Genomic DNA, 25,939 nt, shown 5'->3' with positions numbered 1-25,939 from the left:
TTGGCCTGGACTATGCCATGCTCTACCCGGCGAGGCTAAGGATAAACAGGCAAGGACACTCGCACTTCTTCACGGACCCGAGGGAACTCCAAAAATCGCTGAAGGTATGGTCCCGGGAGCGGCAGGGTAGTCCCAGGGGTCCGGGGGACGCTCCGGAGACGGCCTCAGGCCTGGATGGGCAGGACTAGTTGCTGGTGGGTGGCCGGGCATAACATGCAAGCAGACTGTTGGTCTCACAGACTGTACGCGGGACATGTGCTACCCTAGAGGTGATTGGGTCGCCTGGAACTGTACGGACACTTGCTGCTGATACTCCGGCAGCTCGGGGCTGCGGGGCGCTCCTCCGGATGAGACTCTCCCTTTGGTGCCATTGACTGTGGTGTTCTTTTCGGCCCCTTCGGCTCCGAACTCATGGGACTCTGAGTATTATGCTAGGCGAGATGCGGACTGCCCACCCGCTGTGAGTACTGGAGCGGGTGCCCTATGGGGGCTCGCGTCAGAAGTTTGCATGCTAGGGCCTGGGTCTGTGGAGGCATGGGTGGGGGAGGGCCTACGGGGCGGTTCTTTCGAGGCCACGCGCGCTGTTCTGCCTGATAGTGGGGTTGACCTCGGGAGGGGGTTGCGGGGTGCCCACTGACATCCTTGTAGGTGATGGAACGGCAGCTCGCGAAGCAGTAAGGCTACACGAGGGTTGGGCGGCTGAGGTGCGCTGCTATTTGGCTCGTTGCCAGGTTGTGATTGGAGCAGTGCTTGGTACCTCTGCCCCAGCGCTATTGCCTAGTTTGACTCCTGTGGGGTCTGGTTCGGGGTATGTTTGAGGGGTGTGTTTGTGGGTTAGCGGGGTGGGGGGGTGGATGGGGGATCTGTCTGGCCAGGTTGGGGGAGGTCGGCTGTGGGCGGGGGGTAAGTTGGGGATCGGGGCGGGGGGATCGCACGCACAGTGGAGTGGTAGGTCGTTTGCTTTGTTGTCCTATGTCTGGCTTGGGTCGTCTGCGCACTGTCGGTGGGTGACACTTCACACTGGGGCGATTGGGACACGCCCGCCGTAAGACAGAGTATGTGTGATGGGAGACCCTAGTGAACTGTCTGGTGATAATGACACAGCGTCCCTTAGGGCGCTGACGTGGAATGTGCGGGTGTTGAATGATTTTCGAAAATTGAGGAAAGTATTGAGCTTCCTGCGTAGGCATCACATCGATCTGGCGCTCCTACAGGAGACGCCCCTCCCTCCCACGAGCCACATGCTTAATGCGCGCGGTTTGGCGGGTAATAGTGCCGCGGCGGGGTTCACCTCGCACTCCAGGGGTGTGCTTACCTGGGTAAATCCCCAATCCCATTTGGCGCTGACGGTCCTAGAAGCAGACTCGGCCAGGCGTTATCTGATAGTTCGGTGCGTAGGGAAGAGTCATGATTTAGTAGTAGTCAACGTGTATGGCCCCAACTACGACAGCCCTGAGTTCTACGCGGCCTTGGCTGTCGTTTGCCGTCGCTATACCCACGCCCGCATGGTGTGGGGGGGGGGGTGACTTTAACTTCACGTTTGACCCAGCTCTGGACCGCTCCTCGGGGCCGGTGCGACACCCGGCGGCGGCTGCCTTGTGCATGCAGGCGGAGCTCACCAGACTCGATTTGGTGGACGCCTGGAGACAGGGACACCCAGGGCAGGGGGGATTTACGCACTACTCCGCATACCACGACATCCACACTAGAATAGATTACTGGCGGATGTCGTGGTCGCTGCTGACCCTGGTCAGGGGCTGTGCGGTCCTCTCGCGCACGCTCTCGGATCACTCCCCGCTACTACTAATATTGGATACATCGGTTAGACGTATCCCACCGTACACACGGAGATTTCCGCCATACTCGCCCCTAGATGAGGTGTTCCGGGGGGACCTGGCAGAGGACATAGAGACCTTCTTCGACAACAACTTGGGCTCGGTTCAGAGTTTCCACACGGTCTGGGACTCGTTCAAAGCTTACATCAGAGGCATGGCCATGGCCAAGCATTCTGGGGTCCTAAAATCTATACGGGGGAGCCTTAAGTCCATAGAGACGCAGCTAGCAACTCTGGAGGAGAGCCAGCGGTCCTCTGCGGACCCTGCGGTGGGGACCCAGATTCAAGCGCTGATTGCGGAATATCACAGGGAGGCGGACAGGGAGGTGCAACATATGGGCAAGTACGCCACGGCCCGAGCATATGGGGAGAGCGAGCGCCCGGGCTCACTGTTAGCGAGCATACTGCGCAACAGCAGGAAGCCCCTGGTCATCGACGAGCTGGTTACGGAGGCCGGTACAGTGGTCACTGGGGAGGAGGCGATATGCGCCGAATTTCGGGACTACTACGCGGGGCTTTACACAGCCAAGTCCGCCCAGATGGAGGAGGAAATAGAGGACTATCTCAGCTATATCAAAATGCCCTTCCTGTCCGACTCTCAGAGAGAGTTCCTGTCGCTCCCCATACAGCAGGACGAAATCTTGGAGGCACTAGAGGGGATGCGGTCTGGCAGCGCCCCTGGGGCCGATGGATTGACGGTGGCTTTTTATAAAGCATTCAAAGATAAGCTTCTCCCCCATTAGATCACTTTATTTGATGGCATATGCCAGGATGGCTACATGCCCGACACGATGTGCGAAGCGCTTTTAGTCACTATTCTGAAACCAGGGAAGCCCCCTAACGCGTGTGGCTCGTACCGGCCGCTCTCCCTCATCAATGTGGATGCAAAGCTGTACGCTAAGGTGCTGGCCACGCGTCTGGCGCTGCTGGTGCCGGAACTCGTGGCCCCGGAACAGGCGGGATTCATACCGGCCAGAAACCTTACATACAATATTCGCACGGTTCTGGGGACCATGCAACATGTGCGCCCTGAAAATAAGGCACTGGCCATTTTCCTGGATATGGAAAAAGCGTTTGACTCGGTGGAGTGGCCCTTTATGGTACGGGTGCTCCGTAAGATCAGATTGGGAGAGCCCTTTCTGCAGATGCTGGGAGCAATATATCATCGGCCTACAGCCAGGCTACGATTGAGTGACCGGGTCACGGAAGCCTTCCGGATCAGCAGAGGGACCAGGCAGGGCTGCCCTCTCTCCCCTCTCCTCTATGCCCTGGTGGCGGAACCCTTGGCGTGCGCTATTAGAGAGTATCACCGCTATGAGGGCATTAACTTCCCCACCTATCAAATTGGCATCTCCACGTATGCAGACGACACGCTGCTTTACGTCCGGGACCCGGAGACGAACCTCTCGTCCATACTGCGGGAAGTTGTCAGGTTTGGGGCGCTGTCTGGCCTCAAGGTGAACTGGAGCAAGTCACTGGCTTTCCCGTTGACGCCGGTTACGGTGCCTTTTCCAATGGACTACCCACTGCAATGGACTACGGACTCGGTTAGGTACCTGGGGATCCGGCTACATAAGGACCCCGAGGTGCTTCTTAGAGAAAATTACGGGGTAGCATACGCTAAGCTGGTTGAGGACGTGGAGAGGTGGAATCGACTGCCCCTATCTCTGCTGGGCAGAATAGCCATTATGAAAATGGTTATCTTACCGAGATTCCTGTTCCTCTTCACCAACATCCCCATCGTGTTGTCCAGAGCCTTCTTTAAGCAGTTGACCCAAACCCTAATACGGTTGGCCTGGGGTGGCAAACAGCCTAGAGTACAATGGAAGGTGTTAACTCTTCCGTACGAACTGGGAGGACTGGGGGCTCCGGACATGGAGAAATACTACAGGGTTGCGCAGGCGGCACACCTGCACGCGTGGATACATGCCAGCGCTGACGTCCCACATGTTATCTTGGAGCGTCTGTTCGCGGACCCGCTCCCATTGCCCGCGGTTGTCTTTCAACCGGTGAGCCGCTCGGTGGGGCGCCTGGACTCCCTCCAGGCCACGACTCATGCGTGGCAGGCGTTAATGAGGGCGCACGATTGCGCTCTTCTGTATTCCCCTTTGCTGCCGGTGGAATGGGTTTTTTGGCTCCCCCCGCTGCGGGAGAGAGGAGTGGTACAGGCATTGGACTCCTTGGGAATTACGCGGATGGACGACTTATTCGCGGATGGGGTGGCCAAGACATGGGACCAGCTTGGGCTGGCGCAGTCTGCCCACACGCTTCTGCAGGGTTTCCAGTTCCACAGGGTTCGCAGGGCTTTGTCGGTCGCGCTGGGCCCGGGCATGGCAGAGCCTCCGGAGGTTCCGGAACTCACCTACATTATCAAAACGGTAGCGCCGCCTAGATTGCTCTCGAATCTTAAAAGAATGGGGGACCGGCAGACGGCGCGTACACACGCTACGGCGCGGCTCGCCTGGCAGGGTGACCTGCACTTAGAGTTCACAGACGAGATGTGGAGGTACTGCTGCGTCAGCACCAAGGCGATATCACTTAACGGCCGGCACAGATTGGTGCATTTCAAGTACCTACAGAGGGTGTATTATACCCCGGAGCGATTACATCGGTACGGGCTCAGGGCGTCTGCAGAGTGCGAACGTTGCCATGTCCCGGTGGCGGACTTTATGCATATGTCTTGGCGTTGTCCTGGTATCGCTAAGTTTTGGGCCGAGGTGTTCATTGAGTTGAGCCGGATCCTGGGCACGGAGATTGCCCCAGACCCAGCCCTGGCGCTGTTAGGGTACTCCCGGCCTCTCCCGGTGGCGTTGCGGCGGTTAGTGGACATGGCGTTGCTCATTGCTAGAAGGGTCGTTGCAGCCTGCTGGATGAGGGGGCCCCTTCCCACCAAGAAACAGTGGGCCAGGGATATGCTGTATTGCAGTACACAGGCGGAGACCTATAGTGAACTGCTGCCGCCGAAAAGTCGTCCCAAGAATTTCTGGGGGTTATACAGAACGTACCTGTCGACCGCGGCCCCAGAGCCGGCGGCCCGGGAGGCTGCCCAGGGGGAGGAGCTCGATGGAAGTTAGAGTGCTGAGTGTGCCCCGACCCCTGATCCAAACTAGGGATGTCTGTGGGGGAGAGTGGCAATGGCTTGCGATATGGCGAGGACGATAGTCGGGGGGGTCCGGCGTGCAGGACTGTAGCAGGACTCGTAGGGTAGTTGGTGCGGGGGCAACGTGAAGAGTGACAGTGCGGTATGGATTGGGAAACGGTATGATAGGGGCGGAGTGTGGTGACTGGCAGGGGTGGGCTGACGTAACGACGGGAACACACAGATGGGGAAGGATGACCGGACGGGACAGTGTGCGTGCGAAGGGGGGGTTGGGAGGGGGGGGGGGTGGGGCGGGAGGAGGGGCTGTGAGTGGAGTGCATGGGAGAGTGGCTGGGTTCGCCAGTTCGGGCTGACAGTCCCTGATTCCCTGAGATATCTACAGGCTTTTACATAGGCTGGTGGCGACGGGGCTGCACACAGCGGCCAGTCACTGAAGGATGTATTGCTCCCACGTCGGGCAACCGAGACGCCGCCGGTTCTCCGGGATGTCGGCTGAATGGCTGTGTTAAGTATTGGTGGGGTGACTCACCCGTATGGGCAGAGCCCAGTTATTGCCATGTGAACTGTGGGCAGCTGGCCCTGTGTATCTCCTACTTGCAAATAAAGGTTTTGGAAACTTTAAAAAAAAAAAAAAAAAATGTATACGAGAATGATGTGGCGGGTAATGTGTCCCTTCTGTTTCTTTTAGGGAGTAGTTTCTTTCTTTTCTGTTCTGTAGTAGGGGTATCTCTGCGATAGTCATAATCTAGTGAATAGTCCCGCCCATGTGCGGGGACCCCGGAGCAATAAAAAATAATCTCTTAAGGTGTCAAACCATGCAGACCTGCATCCACCTTTAAGAGAGAATTTAATTTAAAGACAGATAACGCAGCCTATACCCACAGGCTACACTGTCCAGTACTTCAACTAGAATTCCACCAACATCCACAAACAGCACTGCCTGTCCAGCTTTTCTCCACAAGGGAAAAAACACCCTGCCTCTCCCAGCAAAAGCCTCTGGAATGATAGAGAGGAAGGAATGGACAGACAAGCCCCATAGGCTGCCATTATGTGGCTCAGAACAGGATACTGTGCCTTTAAGAAAACTTTCTAGAACTTTCCCAGAATGCACAGCAGGTCCCTTTTACTTTCAGTTCTTTTTGAAGGCGTAGCACGCCAGACCTGTAGCATTCCTTACATGAATATTCATCTCTCCACCGGGGAGGAGGGCGGGCGCTTATGACTATCACAGAGATACCCCTACTACAGAACTGGAGTTACAGAAAAGAAACTACTCCTTCTGTAGCAGGTGATCTCTGTGTATAGTCATAATCTAGTGAATAGAATGGCAAGCCCATCCCCACACAACAACGGCGGTGGAGAACACACAAGACAATACCACTACTGTGCGAACAAATTTCGCAGCGAAGCCTGCCCAACCTGAGCATCTGCCCTGGCATCCGTGTCCAGACAGTAATGCGCAGCAAAGGTATGGACCGACTTCCAAGTGGCCGCCTTGCAGATTTCCGCAATCGGAACATTACGCAGCAAAGCCGTCGTGGCAGCTTTACCCCTGGTGGAATGAGCCTTAGGTTTACCCCCTAAGGTCTTATTAGCCTTTTGATAACACAATTGTATGCAGGACACAATCCACCGAGAAATGGACTGCTTAGAGGTCGCGAGACCGGTCCTGACTGATCCATAATTAACAAACAATTGGTCTGACCTACGAATATCCTTGGTCTTATCCAGATAAAATTTCAACACCCTCCGAACATCCAGGGAATGGAGAGACCTTTCCGCTGGCGAAGAGGGATTCTGAAAGAACGTAGGTAAAGTTATGGTCTGGTTGACATGAAAATCAGAGATAACCTTAGGAAGAAATTTAGGGTGAGTACGCATCACAACCTTAGCAGCATGAAATACAGTATAAGGTTCTTGACAACATAATGCCTGAAGTTCACTCACCCTGCGGGCCGACGTAATGGCCACTAGGAACAACGCCTTCCAGGATAGGTGCTGCAATGAAGCCTTGTGAATGGGTTCAAAAGGCTCCTTCATCAGTCTGGACAGCACCACATTCAAGTCCCAGGAAGGCGAGGGAAGTCTGACAGGAGGAAACACTTTCTTCAAGCCTTCCAAAAAATCCTTGACCACAGGGATCTGAAAGAAGGAAGTCTGTGAAGGGCATTTCCTGTAAGCAGTCAAAGCAGCCAGATGAACCTTAATAGAATGGAAATTAAGGCCAGACTGCGCCAAATGCAAAAGGTACGGAAGGATGACATCTTCCTTACATGTCGTAGGATCAAAGTTCTTGGACTTACACCAGATACAGAACCTCTTCCACTTATAGGCATAGGACGTCCTAATGGAAGGCAGTTTAGACTCCTTCAGTATGTCCATACAATCCTCTGGTAGATTCAGATGGCCATATTGCACTATTTCAGGAGCCATGCCGCCAAACTCAAAGACGAGAGGTTGGGGTGCACCATCCGCCCCCCGAACTTCGTGAGAAGGTCCGGCCTGCACGGCAACCGTATGTGAGGAAGGAGAGACCGGTAAAGTAGGTCCGTGAACCACCACTGTCTGGGCCATTCCGGGGCGATCAGGATCATCCGCGCCCTGGACTGGGACAGCTTGATGAGCACTGCCGGAATCAGGGGAATGGGTGGAAAAGCGTACAGAAAGCTGTTCGACCAATCGATCCATAACGCATTCCCCAGCGTCCCCCGCTGGTAGTACCTGGATGCGAAGTCTCGGCATTTGCTGTTTTCGGCGGTGGCGAACAGATCTACGTCTGGAGTCCTCCACCTTGCGAAGACTTCTCCTAGTACTTCGTTGTTTATGACCCATTCGTGGTTTTCCTGAATCAGCCTGCTCAGTGCGTCCGCCTGAGCATTCTGTACCCCTGGCAGATGCGTGGCCGTAATCGTCAGTCCTCGGGCCAGAAGCCAGTGCCAGATCGCCTGCGCCTCCTGCGACAGAGTGCGCGATCTCGACCCCCCCCTGCTTATTGAGGTAATACATAGTGGTTGTATTGTCCGTCTGTATCAGCAGCGAGTTGGTCTGGAAGGACGGAAGGAAGGCCTTCAGTGCCAGGAAGACAGCTCTGAGTTCCAGGAAATTGATGTGGTACGTCGATTCCAACGGGGACCACTTTCCTTGAATCTGCAAGTCCCCGGAATGCGCTCCCCAGCCTTGGAGAGACGCATCCGTCACGACACTCTTCGTGGGAATGTCCTTGTGGAAGGGAACCCCCCTGAGGAGGTTTTCCGCCGAACACCACCACTTCAGAGACTGAAGAGTATGTAGAGACAGCCGTATCTTGTCGTCCCAAGAACCTGTCTTCTGATCCCACTGATCCTCCAAGCACTCCTGCAGTGGTCTCATGTGCAGCCGTGCGTGAGGCGTGAGGAAGATACAGGAGGCCATCGATCCCAGCAGCGAAGACACCTTCCTCACTGTCGTCGATGGAGCAGTCCTGAGGTCCTGAGCCTTCCGAAGGAGTGATAACCGCCTCTCCTCCGAAGGAGACACGCTTGCTGACCGCGTATCGATGGAGGCTCCCAGGTACTGTATGCACTGGACCGGAGTCGGGACCGATTTGGACATGTTGACGTGTAAACCCCAGCTTGTGCAAGAGAGCGCACGTCCACCGGAAGGGTTCTTGCGCTTCCGAGAAGGATGATGCCTTGATCAGCCAATCGTCCAGATACGGGTAGACAAACACCTTGTTCCTCCGCAGGTGTGCCGCCACCACCGCCATGCACTTCGAGAAGGTCCTGGGCGCAGACTTTAGCCCGAATGGCAGTACTGTGTATTGATAGTGATTGGCGCCGACTTGGAATCATAGGAACTTCCTGTGCTTCCGTGCGATGGGCACATGGAAGTACGCATCCTGTAGATCTATGGCACAGAGCCAGTCTCCCCGTTGCAGCTGAGGGTAAATCTGATGCAACGATAGCATGCAAAACTTCTCTCTGCGAATCCATTTGTTTGCCTGTCGCAAATCCAGAATGGGCCTGAACTCGTTCTTGTCCTTCTTGCGAACGAGGAAGAACCGAGAGTACAGACCTCTTCCCCTTTGAGACAGAGGTACCTCTTCTACCGCCTTTTTTTTTTCTTAACAAGATGCCTGCCTCAGTCTGGAGCTCTCGCAGCTGAAATTGAGAGCTTACCGGCGGAATCGCTGGAGGCGGGCTGATAAACCGAAGACTGTATCCATTGCAAACAATATTCAGCACCCACTTGTCCGGAGTAATTTTTCTCCACTCTGCCGGAAAAAATTGAATGCTTCCCCCCACTGGACTGGGTAACGGTTGAGGGGGGAAGTAGTCGCTCAGGGCCGAGACCCGGCCGGGCCCTTGGTAGTGGTAGCAGCCTGCTGGCCTCCTCTACCCCTCTGGCGTTTCTGGAAGGGCTTCCGGAACTGCTGCTGTTGGTGCTGCTGCTGTCCCGAACCCTGCCCACGCCCTCTGCCCGTAGACCCGAACCTCCTCTGGAACGGGCGCTTCTTCTCGGCCTTCTCCAACCCGACAGCCGTCAGGGTCTCCGCCTCTGCCTTCATGCGGGCCATCTCATCATCCGCATGTTTTCCAAACAGGGTTTCCCCCGAGAAGGGCAGATTGGCTACTCTGTGCTGAGCCTCTGGCTTGAGCGACGTCAGGCGCAACCAAGAGTGACGCCTCTGATGGACACCATGACAGTAAGAGTGCGCCGCCAACAAGGAGACATCCGCTGCCGCACTGATGACCTGGTTCGAAACCAGCATCCCCTCTCGCACCGTTTCCAGGAAGTCCTCCTTCCTGTCCTGGGGCAGCAGGTCCGCATACTGTTGGAGGGACTCCCACAGGGCCCGGTCGTAACGCCCCAACAGCGCCCCCGCACTTGCCGCCTTCATGGTGGTAGACACGGTCCCACACACCTTCCTGCCCGCCGAGTCCAGCCAGCGGCTTTCCTTGTCGGGCGGGACCGTCGATGAAGGAGCCGTCGCATGCTGCTTCCTCGCCGCCGTCACGATGACAGAGTCCGGCTTCGGGTCCATCCGTAAAAAAGCAGGGGCCGAGTCCGGGGCCCGATACTTTTTCATGAGCCGTGAGGGAGCGGATTTAGTCACCGCGGGGGTGAGGAACAACTCCAACGCGGGTTCCACCAGTCCCAGCACTAGGGGCAGCAGGGGCCGAGACAGGTGTTTTTTGTGTAGTCTCGAATATCACGGACGTCGTGGGTGTCGGTACCGTCACCGTGATGCCCAACTTGGCTGCCCCCCGCAGCAGCACCTCCTGGAAGGAGACCAGATCATCCACCAGAGACACCCTAGTCCCCGGTGAGTCCGACAGCGTCGGTGAGAAGTCCCTGGCCGAGGACCGTGTGCGTGACCTGGACCTGTGCCTCCTATGGCGCCGTCCTGATGTCGACGACGACGACCTCCTATGGCTCCGCGACCTTCTCCTCCTGATAGAGCGGGAGCGCGACCTCCTCGGCTTCGGCCTGTCCGACGGTCTTGCCGGGCCCGGCGACCGTGGGTGACGCGGCCTCGGCGTCCCCTGCGGCGGAGTCGGATACCTGGGCAGGGAGACCGACCGCGGAGGAACTGCAGGCAGCCCCAACGGAGTGTGAGGCGGTATAGGACGCGGAGGGGGAGGCGGAGGTGGTGACGCCGGCCGTGGTGACGCCGGCCGTGGTGGCAGTGGTGGTGGAGGAGGCGGAGGAGGAGGAGGAGGAGGAGGAGTCTGAGTCGGCGGTCGTGGTGGCGGTGGCGGAGGTGGTGATGGCGTAGGGTTCCGAGGGGGTGAATACACCACAGAGTACCCCGATCCCGGCGGCTCCGTTCCCCTCTTACTCCTGGCGTCAGGGCTCCCCCTGCGCCATCTCGACGTCGACCTCCTCGACGTCTAGCGTCTTCTCGACGTCGGCCGCCTCCTCGACGGCGACCGCCGCCGCGACGCCGATCGTCTTCTCGACGCCGATCGTCTACTCGGCGTCGATCTCTTCGACGGCAATCGTCTCGACGTCGATCTCCATGACGTCGACTGTCTCGACGGCGACCGCTTCGACGGTGACTGTCGCCTCTTCGCCGACGGCGAGCGGCGCTCCCCCTTCGACGGCGAGCGCCGACGCCGGGCCTGATCTCGCTGCCGATGGCTCGACGGCGACGTCGTCGTCGCAGAAGATGCCGATGTCGTCGACGGCGGCCTGTTCAGCTCCTTCGACATCGATCGTCGACGCCGCTTCTCCCCAGAGCCCTGGGGGGATGGCGAACAGACTGTAGTCATCCCCCTCGACGCCGCCGTCGACGCCCTCGACGTCGACGGGGAGTGGGGACGCTTGCTGGTCTTCCTGCCCCTGGGGAGCCCCCCAGAGGCCTCAGCATGGGCAGAATCAGCCCCTCCAGACCCACCTCATGCCTTCAGCCTTCTGTCCTCCAGGACCTGGAGCCTGATCATCTTCCTCTCACTCAGGGTCCTGGCTGAAAAAGAGCGGCAGATCTCACAATCCTCAGGCACGTGGGACTGGGGAAGGCAGACGATGCACACCCTGTGTGTGTCTGACTTAGCCTTTTTTCTTCCACAATCAGGACACTTGTCGAACAAGCCAGTCATTCTGATAACACCAGAAGGAAAAAGGACTTTCTAACACTTGAAAAGTAACAAATAACCCTTGAAAAGGGAGAGCTCAATGCTCCAGGGTCCTGCTAGCAGGAGCCGGAAAAAAGAACTGGAAGTAAAAGGGACCTGCTGTGCATTCTGGGATACTGGGAAAGTTCTGGAAAGTTTTCTTAAAGGCACAGTATCCTGTTCTGAGCCACATAATGGCTGTAGGAGAGTAGGGTCTGCTTTCTATGTTCACCCCCACTTTTTGCTTTTACTTTACTGGTTTTCGACTTAGATGTGGCTGTGGGCCTGCTAATCAGACCCACAGCCCTGCTGTTCTCTCTCTAAATTAATACTATGTACTTTAGGTGCATAACCCATTTGGATAGGATCACCTTATTGGCCCCTGTACAGTGTACCCTAGGTACCCCGGGCATAGGTGTACCCTAGGCCTACCAGGGGCTGCAGCATGTATTGTGCCACCCCTGGCCTGGCCTTCCATTTTGACACAACTGGCTGATCACTCAGCTGGGGCAAGGTCGTGTAATCACCCCTTGCTTAGGTGTAGTATTCCTATACCTAACTTACATATAGACACATGTGTACCTATCAGTCACTCCTATGGCAGGCCTTGACAATCCTGGAGGCAGAGTGCTTGGTAACATGTGAGATGGTGCTCTAGCATGAGCTGAGCCTGTCTGCAGCTTTCGGAACCTTGTCCTTATAGCTGTTCTATGATATAGCCTACCATATACTCTTAAAGTGCCTTATAATCTTAGACGGTTATGGTAACTATGGTTTGGCTTTATCAAAACATGTTGTGTAAGGTGTCTAACACTCGGGAATAATACCCCCATGCCATTTCTGGACATGAGAATATTATTCCCCCCTTCTAGAGGGAAAGACATGTTAAAACCATACTTCAACTGTTAGCCTCTGACCAAAGCCTCAGCATCACAAAATGGATGCTGCTGCCACGACACAAGTCTGACCTCCTGCAGCTGGGAGTGATCCCAGCCAGGGAGGCCTGGACAATAGGTTTCCTGCTTGGGGAGGTGCTAGCACCTCCCCAGACAGCCTTTAGTGTATTGGGGCAGGGTGGGCTGAAAGGAATGAGACATGCCTGGGGCACACAAGGTGTTCCTTGCATAGTCCAGTTCAAACCGGCGCTGGGGCACTCCAGCCCCAGCTCTGGCGCGAAACTGGACAAAGGGAAGTGGGTGTAACCACCCCCTCCCAGGTCCCACCCATAAGGCGTGACCTAGCAGGTATCCCAGCCCCCCAGATTAGTATAAGAGTGGGAGTTGGGCCTCAAGACTTTAGATTATCCTGAACCTGCACAACTGAACAGAAACTCTGGACCTTCGACATTCGACGAAAGAAGAAGACTGAAGAATCTCCCTTGTAGCCAAGGAGTGGCTACCCTGTGCAAACAGGCACCATCAAGAGACTACCCTTTGCTTTGCGACCGTTCTACGAGGAACCGACTGCAGAGCCCGACCAGAGCCTTGATTTCCAGACTTCTCCGACCCTCATCCACATCTGCAGCAGAGCTGAGATCCGTGGAGGCGACGAGCGACGTGGGACCGGCTACCTGGGAAAAGTGGCTAGTAACTTACAGCGCAGCTTCTGAGGTACCCTCGAAGTTGTGCACCGGGGATTGAGAAGCCCCAACCCCAAGCACCATCTGCACCGAAGACCAGCCCCCCACACTCCACGAGTCCTGCGTGGGGCCCTTCAGCATTTTCCTGCTTGCCGCGTCTGTCCGGTTGCTTGCCCGCTGGCTAGTGGCCTTTGTGACGACGCTCCCTGAAATCTTCTGCGCTGGTTTGGCTCCTCCAGACTGGCTCCCGCTTCTCTGCAAAGAAGAAGCACCCCAGACCTTCCTGGTCTGCACCAGAAGCAAGTCCTTTGTTCTTCGTGGGTTCCGCTTGCCAAGGCTTGGTGAGTCCTAGTCCAACTTCGACGCCGCCGACAGCAAGAGCCTTCATGGGACAGCTCGCCTCCTGGTCCTGGTCGTCCGACGCTTCCTGGTCCTCCTGGCTGCAGCGACAAGCTTCACCTTCACCTGCAACTCTTCACGACATCGCCTGGTTCCACGTGGTCACTGGCTAGTGACCTTGACTCTGTCCCCTCTGCTTGCAGGTTTCTTCTCTTCTTGATCCCAGCCTTGGGATCCACCGGACACTCTCCCCTGACTGCCTGTCAGCATCTTTCTTCAGGCATCCATAGGAGTCGACGACGAAAACGACGCATCTTCACCCCTATGCACCCGCAGCCTGTGGGCTAGGTAACTTGGGTACTCCGGTGCTCATCAGGATAGTGACTATCCTAGTGTCTAGTTTTCAAGTCTCAACTTCCTAGCTACTCCGGAAGTGTCCTAAATCTATCTATTTCTAAACTGTAACATTGCTATTGACTTTTACGCATTACGCGTGAGTGTTTCCACTCTGCACACGAATCCCGTGGGCCTCCCACTTCCTAACTAACGCTAGTGTAGTGTAGCCCCAGCGATTCCCTAGGCCTAGGCCTATTCTATTTCCGTGACAGTGGTTCTTATACCACTTACTTAGTATATGGTTTGCGTGGCCCCTAGGGCCTAACTGTATTACTTACCTGTGTGACTTACTGTATGCATTAATAAGACTGTGTTGTACTTACCTCTAATCTCATAAAGAGTGCTGAGGGTTTGCTTAGAATAAATACACTTTATTTTATATATATATATCTGTTGTGGTGTCCTTTCATTTGGTATTCAAGGGATTATATATGGTATCACAGCTGGCTTCACATGCCATTCAGAGTTTAGCCTAAGACTGCTCTTGTCCATGCTACCACTAGGATAGCTGGTCTATAAGGTTGACTTTACAACCAATCACCATAAGGGTATTTGGACTGATATAAGGTGTACACTAGAACTAGTGACATCATACATCAGGCCAACTTCTCACAATGGCAGCCTATGGGGCTTGTCTGTCCATTCCTTCCTCTCTATCATTCCAGAGGCTTTTGCTGGGAGAGGCAGGGTGTTTTTTCCCTTGTGGAGAAAAGCTGGACAGGCAGTGCTGTTTGTGGATGTTGGTGGAATTCTAGTTGAAGTACTGGACAGTGTAGCCTGTGGGTATAGGCTGCGTTATCTGTCTTTAAATTAAATTCTCTCTTAAAGGTGGATGCAGGTCTGCATGGTTTGACACCTTAAGAGATTATTTTTTATTGCTCCGGGGTCCCTGCACATGGGCGGGACTATTCACTAGATTATGATTATCACAGAGATCCCCTACTACAGAAATTATGGTCTGATATTGTCTGGCCATATAAACAACATCGTTGCTTCCCCTTGTTAATTTTCTTTTTCTTTGTAGACCCATATTATATGGGACCACATACAGCCTTACCTGGTTTGTGGTGAAACTGCCGTGAAAGATGTAGCTCTTGGTGAGTGGACATTATCTGTTTGGCTAGTTGTGCTAAAAAAAAAAAAAACACAACTGGCCCTTGTTTTTTTTGGGATGATCCACCTACTAATCTTGAGAACTCTTGAGGTGGATCACACATTGTGACACTTATATGGACAATACGGTCTTATCTCTGTGACCACATTTTGGGTGTGTGGACCTTTAAGCACCTTCTATTCTATTCCTTCTTGTATTACTTTATAAGTTATAGGTGTGAGATTTGTCACTGGGTGATTTTGCTTGTTCTCATTGGTCTTTGGTTAGTACTTATTTAATTAACCCTATCACATAATTTTAAGACTATTAAATTGTAGAAATGCCTAATTTATCGTTTGGATATATTTTGAGTATTGTATATTTCTGTTGTAGCCCTGAGGAAGTCAGTGGGTGAAAATTCCCAAGACAAAACACGTGTCGGCTACATTTGGTGATGTTATTTATATCAACTCAATCACTGTGAAATCAACTGTACATCTTTGAATGAGATCAAAAAGAAGACGAGAAAATTAAAAGGAGAAAAAATCTTTTTTGAGAACACCTTGGATATGGACACTTTATTGTACTGATCTTACCTATAAATTTCTATTGGTGTTTTTGCTCGGGAACAACAACCTGTTTACTGTTTACCCTCTGTGTTCTTGACCACATCGGTTCTTTTGGGACGTGGGTGACCGTTCCTCTTTGTTCCCTGGAGCATGGTTTGATAGAATTTGCTGCCTATTATGAGAAATTGGTTCTGCGCAAGGGGTAACCTAGCCACATTTTACAGTTTATTATATGACTTGTTAGGCAGCCCAGGGTGAGAAACTGAACTAAATTAAAATTTTATCTGGGTCCTGGTTAATCTCCCTCGTAATAAGATACTGCCATTTCAGAAAAAGAAGGAAAAGCACAGGAGATAAATAGCAAATAACTGTGTGGCCTTAGTGTCCCACTGGTACATTATATACCTCACTTGTGGGTCTAGTTAGCACTAACGCGCATACAAACTGGAAGACTTCCTAGGTCCCAAGCAATACCGGAACATACCAGTTCTTTGGCAAACAAATGTTAGGAATAGCACCATTGGCCCTTCTGGCACCAATGCCACCGCCCCTTTCAGGAGTAAGATCTCCACCTACTGTCGAAGAGTACATAGGTGGTCTCCTAAAGGAGAGGATGCATATGGGAACCAGTTGAAAGGGTAGAACACACCACCTTTCCATGATCTGCAAGACTCAAAAGTGTGTAGTTATGGCCCTCTAGGCTTGTGAAAAAAGGAAACCCATCTTCCAACAGGCACCACGTGTTCTGACACCAGGGTTGCTTCTCCTGTAAGGGTCAGGGAAGAGGAGGAGAAGAGAAGGGAAGTAGAAGCAACCTCAATACTGACTCAAAGGGATTTGCAGCTGCTGTTGAGGCTGTTCGCTTGGTTGTCTTCCTCTGAATGAATAGCTTTTACTAAAGTCCCAAAATATATGGAACTGTCCAGCGGCTTTGTTTGGAGCCTAGCATTCTAAAAGCATTTTTGCTTTCTTTAAAACTCTCCAATGCCAAATCCACTTTATCACATAATTGGTGGGAGTCATCAAATGGAAGCTCCATTAAGATAGTCTGGACATCAGTAGAAACTCTAGAGTTCCTCAACCAGGCATGATGTCGAAGAGCAACAGATGTCCCCATAGCCTGCGTTACAGAGTTTGCTGTGTCCAAACCAAACTGAATGACCAGCATTACTGCAACAGGTCAATCTCAGTAACTTGGTAAAATGCATCAGTAGATGTTCTGTTAAGTTGGAAGTGACAAATTGTACCATGTCCCAAATGGCATGGAAGTATTGACCCAGCGAGTATGTGGCATTGAGTGACTTAAGTGCCATGCTCCCCGCCATCAAAGATTTTTGGCAAATTGTTCGATCTTCTAATGGAGTGGTAGGAAACACACCAAAAGACAATTCTGATATGCAAGATGCCTGAACACCAGACTACCAGGCAACCAAGTTGCTAACAGCCAAGCAGAGGATGCTTTTTCTCATACTGCAAAGGTTGGTTATGTCAGAGCCTTGCTGAAAGGAAGAAAGGGATCTAAGGATCAGAAAGTTGGGTTTAAGACCTATGTTAAGATAGAAGACTGGGTTTATAAGGAAGGAAGAGATCGATCCAGGACTTCTGCAACATTGCATATTACAGCATAATAACAAGTGACCTCTGGAGATGGAAGACCAGTGGGATCTTAGAGAGTGGTCACATCAGGGTCCATAAAAACAGATTGGCCATCTCATTCTTCAGTTTATGGTCTGGGACCATCTACAGGATAAGTGATTTTCGTCAACCTATTCAGAGGGGTAGGAAACTATTAAGTACAATGGGCCTGGAGTGAAGCTGGGAGAGGTTCCAGTGGAGTCGGAAGAAGTGCCGGTGAAGGTTGAAGCAACGCCGAAGGTTTAGGCCCCTCTGAATGGTAAGAGAAGGCAGCGTCGGCCATGGAGCATAGGTGAGAAAAACAGCAGGTAAGGGAGAGATGGGGCGAAGTGAGCTTGAGTAAAACCCACTGCAGTCACCATAAAAAAATAAAGCCATAGGGTCCGTGGAGTCCAAAGGAACTTCAGAGAGGACCATAGACCTGTGAAAAACATCGAAACTCGCATCCAGGAAGTATGCAGGGACTGTACTGGGAGTAGTAAACTCCAGGGAGGGCTAGGACGTAGCTGTATGTCTAAGTTCCAGGAATCACTGTCTGGCTCGAGGGAGCTGCAAGCACAAGCTCCTCTTAAGGAAGAGACTCCTCTTGAGGAAGAGAGACCGATTCTGGCTCCTACGTGGAGTCATGGGGCAAAGGAGAGTGCTTTCGGTGACTTACCTTTTGACAATGGGTGTAGCTTGGAGTTGTGACATTTATGAATCTTATGCTGTCACCAGGAGGCCATCAATGATTACAATAATTTTGAGCCTGCTATTAAGAGTTTGGCCTCTCTTTCTGTGATGTCCTGGAGCTGCATGCTCCTCCATGACTCACATGACTGTGTCTTCGTCAGACACTAGGAACCAAAGACCAATGTTGTGAGGATCTGTGATGGACATTTGCTCATCGCGGTCTCTGCAGGGTTTAAATCCTGACCATTAAGGACTAAAATCCCACCATTGCACTGAAAATTGTTTGCAAAAGATAAAAAGATGAAAAATTGTCAAAGCAAAATGTGTGAAAATCTGAGGAGAGAAAATCATCAGAACCTCATCGATGGCATGGAAAAGAAGGAGCTGACATATGCGTGCCAGTGGGGGCGCTTTATTGCTACAGTGATGTCACAGTGGTGTTGCTTCTGATGCAGAGATGAACCCAGCGCGACCTACTTGTATTGAAAACTTTCTGGTTCCAGTGGGATATTCAAAAGGTGAGGAATGACTGTAGATGTATGTGCACACACAACATAATGAGCCTTCAGAATCTTGAAAGAGGCTGTTTGGTTGGGGAAGCAACAAGATAAACAAATCTGGTTATAACTTATTGCCAGTAGGACATGAGTTTTGTTGGGTATCTACAGATTAGCCTTTCAGCTGGCCAGTCTCAAAGTGTATTCTAATCCCTCTTTGCCACATTTTCCCCTGCAGCAGATATGAACCAAGGATCTGGCTGTCTTTTGGATCAGAATTTGTCATTCATACTAAAGGTCGAGGCACTAGTGGCGGTGGCCACCCATATTATCTATAACATCTTCAAAGCAACTACTTGTTTCAAGAAACAGCATAGGAACATACAATAGTTCAAATACATGTACTTGAACTGACCTCCAAATATGCCAAGGCAAGTCGAAATGGTCCAACATTGTGCCATTAAGATTATATGTGGCCTTAAAAGATGCAATCATGAATCAGATACTAGCCAGGTGGTGTTTGAGGCACCCAGTGCTATAAATAACCGTTAAACAATCAAGCTTGAGTGCACACTGGAAAGAAATGATTGATGAAATAAGGAAGAAGCAAAAGGGGGAAATACAAGAGGGATGGAAATGGTTTAGCTCTACAATGTGAGATAGGGAATATCAGCTGATGCACCACATTCTATCCTGGAAATGTTCAGTATCAAAACTCACCGTATAATAGTCATACCAGACACCTTTGGGAAAATAGCCAGTCACAAAGTCCACACCTGGGTCCAATACAGGTGTAACAAGCAGAGAACGTCCCCACAGAAACTGTCTGTCTATTGAATAAGTGGTCAAATCTTGAGGGAATCTGCATGGGAAATAAAGAAAGTTAATATGTGAATAGAAATCAAAAGGCATACGTATAGGATTCAGAAAAACAACTTATCCTGAGATCTCTATACCGTAAAAAATGTAATTTTCTTGAAGTAAGGAAAATAGACAAAAATTGTTTAACTTGGTCATTCTTCTTACAACCAGGAACACAGAGCACAGGTTCGACTTCACAGATTCACATGGTCGTCGATAGCAAATTCATAAACCTTACTGACAAGTCTTCACTGCACTAGTAACTGCTCTGCCCCATAGAACATATAGGCTGCTGGTAGCAATTTACTAGGTATATTGGCTTCATAAGAAATAAACAAAGTTCAGGCACTGCAAACCCCTTGCTCTGTCCTTCAGATCTACTGCTTCCTCTTGGTGGAGCAGCCGGATGACATCCTGCAAGGTTGACACATGAAAGTGCTCCGACAGGATGTACCAATTTAATGGACTCGGGTCCTAGATGGGGGGGGGGGAGGGAGCCACCCTTATATGGCATGAGTCAGTAGAGACAGTAGATGCCTTTGCCCCTCTGGTGTCAGGGGTGCGAACTGTATTGCACCCTTTTGAAGAAGTGGTTAAACCTCTTTCTTGAGAAGAGTGAGGTGGCTTTTGCTGAGGATGTAGTGCAATAGTGGTATGTTAGAGGTGTGTGAAATTCTAAGCAGAAGCTTTGCTGGACTACTGCTAGAATCCATTGAACTGAGTTTATTTCCTCCCATCGAAGTTGGAAACCCCTGTCTACCCCTGTTTTCCCCTGCCAGGTGTTATGTGATTAGAGGGAGCATGGATTAGTCCGACCTTGGGAATGGATGCTCCTTTGCCAGAGCCACCTTTCACCCTGCAACCGCTCACTGAGTATCATCTGCCTGCCTGAAATTTGTGAAAGGTCTGTTGTTGGCGCTGGCACGTTTGGACTTAGAAGGGGTGTGTAGTCTTCGTTCTGCCCCTGGGTTGCTGCCTGCAAAAGGTGGAACTTGAAGAGGCAGACTGCAGGGTGCCCATGGACTTCGACCTCTGAGCCCTTTTAATAAAATATCTTTTCCACATTCCCATCTACTTGGGACTCCAAGAGATGCTCCCCATCAATTGGGATGTTGAGAAGGTCTTGTTGGATCACTGGCTTGAACCCAAGATGCAAAGTCTTGCATAGTGGCAGAGTAGTACGCTAGTGTTTATGTAGTGGGAGGCGGTAGAATAAAGTGCACAGCAAATATTCACAGCGTCTAATTAGTCCTCTCTCTTTCTGTAGGTCATGGGGAGATGGTGCGGCAACCCCTTCCTATCCTCCCAGTGAAATATGTTGTACCTTGACAACAAGACAACCATATTGGCAATACACCATTGGGTGGCTGCTCCAGTGGTCATTCCCTTGCTGGCAGCATAGAACTCGTTACTCTCCTTCTTCAACAAGGAAAGGGAGTCAGCACTTCATAAGCTAAGGTCTACTATCTTGTGTGTACCACCAGGGAGTCTGGGTTGACCTGGCCATGGATGAAATGAGTCATTGGTAGAGGCCTTGACCATCTCGGCCAGTGGCTTCACCCCCTTTGCCCGAGTGGGGTCTTTGAAATTATCTTCGGTTGACTTCAAGGTGCCCTTGAGCATGGGGAGGAACTGAATGGTATGTTCAGGCTTCTAGAGTGTCTCAACCAAAAAGTCCTCCTCCTACTGCAAGTCATGAATATTGACTTTAATGTGGTGGACGCCCTTTAAATGACAGCATAATATGCAATTGTATCATCTGGCGTGAATGGCTTAGGCAGGTATGGTTTGCGGTCTGCAGGGTCAAAATTGTAATTGGTTCAGGAAGGGAAGTGGTTGAGCGGTCAATGATTCTTGCTGCTCAATGACTCATGACTATTGCGGCTCGACGTCCTTCACTGAAAGCTTGCTCAGTTCCAAAACCTACTCTCGATTCTGACCGGAGTCCAATGGCAGACTGAGCCAGAGACTGGAATTTTCTTGCTACCCTGCTTGGGGCTCAACTCCTGTGGGAGCTGTGCTCTACTTCAGTGTTGGGCCATCTAGTTGAGTGGGGTTTCATCCACTGGGTTTGCTGCACTGAAGTAATACTCATGCCCCATAGGGTCTTCTTGGTTCAAGGCCCTGCTAGTTTCTACTCTGAGCATACCCTGTCATGGTCTGCACACTCAGATACATCCAAGGAACATGTCTTAGGGTTAGGTAACTGTTGAAGCAGAGAGGGTCCTCCTCATTGAAAATGTCACAGGTGTCCAAGGATGACCCCTGCTGCATTTGTGAGTGTGCACAAAGCCATTCCCTTTGGTACCAGAAGGTCTTCTTGCAATGAAAGGTAAGGCAGAACTCACAAGAAGGCTCATTCTGGTGTTAGGGGAGGGTGGTGTGCTAGTCAAGATGAAACAGTCACCGTCAGTGGAGGTTGAATATGCTACTTACCAGTATGCATCTGTTCTTGGCATGTAGGGCTGCTGACATTCATATCCGTGCATAGATCGCCGCCTAGTGTTGGGTCCGGATGTTTGCACGTTGTTGTCCTGGAAGAGTCTTCGAAGTATCCTTGGATAGGTGACTCCTCCCCTGGATTACAGTGCGCATGGGCATCCTCTCCATCCTCAGATTGTTTTTCGCCATTGTGGCAGTGATGGAGTAGATACAGAAAGTGATGACCATGCTTGCAGTAATTCTGAGAGCTGCAGCTGCGACAGGCGCCGGGGAGGAGGGAGGGCGATATGAATGTCAGCAGCCCTACATGCCAAGAACAGATGCATACTGGTAAGTAGCATATTCAGTTCGAGGCATGTGGGCTGCTGAATTCATATCCGTGCATAGAATACATAGCAGTGCCCTCTATTGGCGGCGGCTACCCGTGCCAGCTGCAGCGGTCTGAAAAAGTGTTTTGAGAACAGCCTGTCCTACAGCTGCCTGCTGTTTTGACTGCACATCTACGCAATAGTGTTTTGTAAATGTGCGTGTAGTGGACCATGTGGCTGCTCTGCATATATCATGCAGGGGAATATTTCCTAGGAAGGCCATGGAAGCCCCCAACTTACGTGTTGAGTGGGCTCGTGGTGGAATAGTTAATGTGCGTTTTGCCTTTTGATAACAGATTTGAATACACTTAACTATCCATCTGGCTATCCCTGCTTTGGAGATGGCGTTACCTTTGTGGTGTGGGGCAAAGGCAACGAACAGTTGTTTTGTCTTCCTGAAGGGTTTAGTCCTGTCGATGTAGTACATGAGGGCCCTCCGTACATCTAGTGTATGTAGTGCCCTTTCTGCAACAGTTTGTGGGTTTTGGAAGAAAACTGGCAGTTCAATAGTCTGATTCATGTGGAACTGCGATATTACTTTGGGCATGAATTTGGGGTTGGTACGTAGTACGACCCTGTTGGCGTGAACCTGTATAAATGGCTCTTGAACGGTTAGTGCCTGGAGTTCACTAACTCTTCTTAGGGAAGTGATCGCTACAAGGAAGGCCACTTTCCAGGTAAGGAATTGAATCTCGCATGAGTGTAGAGGTTCAAAGGGTGGACCCATCAGGCGTGTGAGGACCAAGTTGAGGTTCCACATTGGAGCCGGTGGGTGGCTTGGTGGAATGACTCGTTTGAGTCCTTCCAAGAATGCTTTGATGGCAGGTACTCTGAATAGAGAGAGGTGCTGCCTGGTTTGCAGATAGGCTGAGATTGCGGTCAAATGGACACGTATAGTGGTGTACGCCAGATTGCATCGATATAGGTGTAAGAGGTAACAGATGATGTTTTGGATGGATGCGTCCAGCGGGTTGATGTCATTATTACCGCAATAAATGACGAACCTTTTCCATTTGGCTGCATAGCAAGCTCTGGTAGTGGGTCTCCTGGCCTCCTTGATGATGTCCATACAGTCAGGTGGCAGGTTGAGATAGCCAAACTCTAGGACTTCAGGAGCCAGATCGCCAGGTTCAGCTGTTGCGGATCTGGGTGCTGAACCTCTCCATGGTTCTGCGTCAAATGCGCGGGTTTGATCCGCAGCCTTTGATGCGGCACCACGGAAAGTTCGAGGAAGGTGGTGTACCGCGGCTGGCGTGCCCACGTGGGAGCAACTAGGACGAGTGTCAGGGAGTGTTGTCGGAGTTTGCGAGCCACCAGCGGTATCAACGGCGCTGGGGGAAAAGCGTACGCAAATCTGCCGGACCAGTTCATCCATATCGCATTGCCCTGCGACTGCGGATGTGGGAATCTGGCGGCGAAGCTTTGGCATTTTGCGTTTTCGCTTGTCGCGAATAGGTCTATCTCTGGATGACCCCACTGCTGGAAGTACGGTTGGAGTACTGATGGGTGTAACTCCCACTCGTGCATCAGGTGGCTGTGTCTGCTGAGCAGATCCGCCATCTGGTTGTCCTTGCCAGGGAGGTGTTCCGCCATGAGGAACATGTTCCTTTGAATGGCCCACTTCCACATGCTCTGAGCCAGATGAGACAACTGTGGAGAGTGTGTTCCTCCCTGTTTCTGTATGTAGTACATTGCGGTCATGTTGTCCGTCCGGATCAACACGACCTTGTTGCATAGATGTACTTTGAATGCCTTCATGGCTAGGAAGATTGCCATCAGTTCCAGAAGGTTGATGTGCATCTTCTTTTGTTGTGTTGTCCATAGTCCCTGCACTGTGTAGTGGAGTACATCAGCTCCCCATCCCTGGAGAGACGCGTCCGCTGTCAGTACTATCTGTGGGACAGGCTCTTGGAATGGTCGGCCCTTGCAAAGGTTTTGTGGATTCCACCAATGCAGAGAGTTGTATGCCCGACCGCTCACCAACACTAGGTCTTTCAACTGTCCTTGAGCCTGATTCCACTGACGTGCTAGGCACTCCTGAAGTGGGCGCATATGTAATCTCGCGTGCGGGACTATGAAGATGCAGGAGGCCATCATGCCTATCAACTGCATAAACACTCGCGCTGGAAGTGAGTGATTGGGTTTGAACTTGGAGATCAGCAGTTGTATGCTGTTGATCCTCACTAAATTTGGCTGAGCTGTGGCCGCCAGAGTGTCTATAGTCGCACCTAGGTACTGTTGTACGTGTGCGGGCTGGAGATGGGACTTTGGGTAATTTAGTGAGAATCCCAGACTGTGAAGAAGGTGAATGGTGCGGGACATGTGGCTTGCACATTGCTGGGCTGACTTCGCTTGAACGAGCCAGTCGTCTAGGTAGGGGTAGACGTGTATATGCTGCCTCCGTAGATGTGCTGCCACCGTAGCTAGGCACTTCGTGAAAACCCTGGGCGCTGTTGTCACGCCGAAGGGAAGGACTTTGAACTGATAGTGCTGCCCCTGAACAGTGAACCTGAGGTATTTTTTGTGTGAGGGGTGGATGGGTATGTGAAAGTACGCATCCTTGAGGTCCAGTGTGGCTAGGAAGTCTCCCTGCTTGAGAAGCGGAAGGACTTGCTGTAGAGTGAGCATGTGAAAGTGCTCTGAAAGAATGTACTGGTTCAGGGGTCTCAGGTCTAATATAGGTCTGAGCGACCCGTCCTTTTTTGGAATTAAGAAGTAGAGGGAGTACACTCCCGTACCCTGCTCGTGGATGGGTACGACCTCTATAGCGCCTTTTAGAAGCATACTTTGCACCTCTTGCTGTAAGAGCGTTAAGTGCTCTGAGGACATAGGACGGCTTCTTGGTGGTATTGTGGGTGGAGTGGAGGTTAACTCCAGACAGTAACCGTATTTTACAATATCTTTGACCCACCTGTCCGTGGTGATGGAGTTCCACGTGGACAGGAACCTTTGTAGCCTTCCCCCGACAGGTGTTATGTGGTCGGGAGGAAGGGAGAGGGCGTCACTGCTTGTTCTTGGGGGAGGACCTGGTGTTGCCGTAGCCACGTCCTCTGCCCTTTGTACTGGAGCCACGATATCCACCTCGGGTGTTTTTATCGTAGGTGGTCTGTGTATTGCCTTTGTTATACGTTTGTTGTGACCCCTGTCCTCTACCTGCTCCCTTGTTTCCGGGGCGACGAAAGGAGCCGCTCCGAAAGGACTGAGTTTGTAGGGCGCCCATGGACTTTGCAGTGTCCGTGTCCTTTTTTATCTTCGAGGGTGGTGTCAACCTCTGGCCCGAATAAATAGTCGGGGTTGACGGGCTGGTTGAGTATATTGTTTTGTACCTCAGGCTTGAATCCTGAGATCCGTAGCCAGGCATGTCGTCGCAGCATGACGCTTGTGTTTATGGCCCTGGCAGCCGTGTCTGCAGCATCTAGTGCACATTTGATGGAAGCATTTGTGAGTAGCTGTCCCTCTCTGATAAGGATTTCTGCACCTTCTTTGTAGGGGTCAGGGAGGTGTTGAAGTAGTTGCTCCAGTGTGTCATAGTGCGCTCTATTGTAGCGAGCGAGGAGCGCTTGAGTGTTGGCTATGCGCCAAATGTTGGCAGCTTGGGCGGCAACTCGCTTGCCGGAGGTCTCTAGCACCTTGGACTCTTTGTCCGGGGGAGGAGCGTCACCTGTCGTTTGCGAGTGTGCCCTCTTGCGAGCATTCGCTACGACGATGGAGTCGAGTGGTAATTGGCCTCTGATGTAAGTAGGATCCCCAGGTGCTGATCTGTATTTCTTATCAATCCTGGGGTTTATCACTCGTGCCCTGGTGGGTTCCTTGAAAATGTCCTTGGCTGGTTTGAGGACCCCCTTCAACATTGGCAGAGTCTTTACATGTCTTTCTGAGGATGCAAAGGTGTCCATTAGAAAGTCATCTTCGATGGTATCAGAGTGAAGCTGTACCCCATGGTTATTTGCAGCACGTT

General features: G+C 51.8%; 1 protein-coding gene across 1 annotated transcript in view; it reads right to left on the bottom strand.

Annotated features, from left to right (window-relative positions):
* Positions 1–25,939, bottom strand: part of LOC146796600 (lysosomal alpha-glucosidase-like) — an 854,317-nt gene that overhangs the window by 173,950 nt on the left and 654,428 nt on the right. The window contains exon 16 of the mRNA XM_085629244.1: positions 19,031–19,172. Coding sequence (XP_085485370.1) covers positions 19,031–19,172 — 142 coding nt within the window. The remainder of the gene's footprint in view (positions 1–19,030; positions 19,173–25,939) is intronic.

Source organism: Triturus cristatus, chromosome 10 (genome assembly GCF_964204655.1).
Source record: "Triturus cristatus chromosome 10, aTriCri1.1, whole genome shotgun sequence".
NCBI classification, from domain to species: Eukaryota; Metazoa; Chordata; class Amphibia; order Caudata; family Salamandridae; genus Triturus; species Triturus cristatus.
This window is presented reverse-complemented; position numbering and strand designations above follow the sequence as displayed.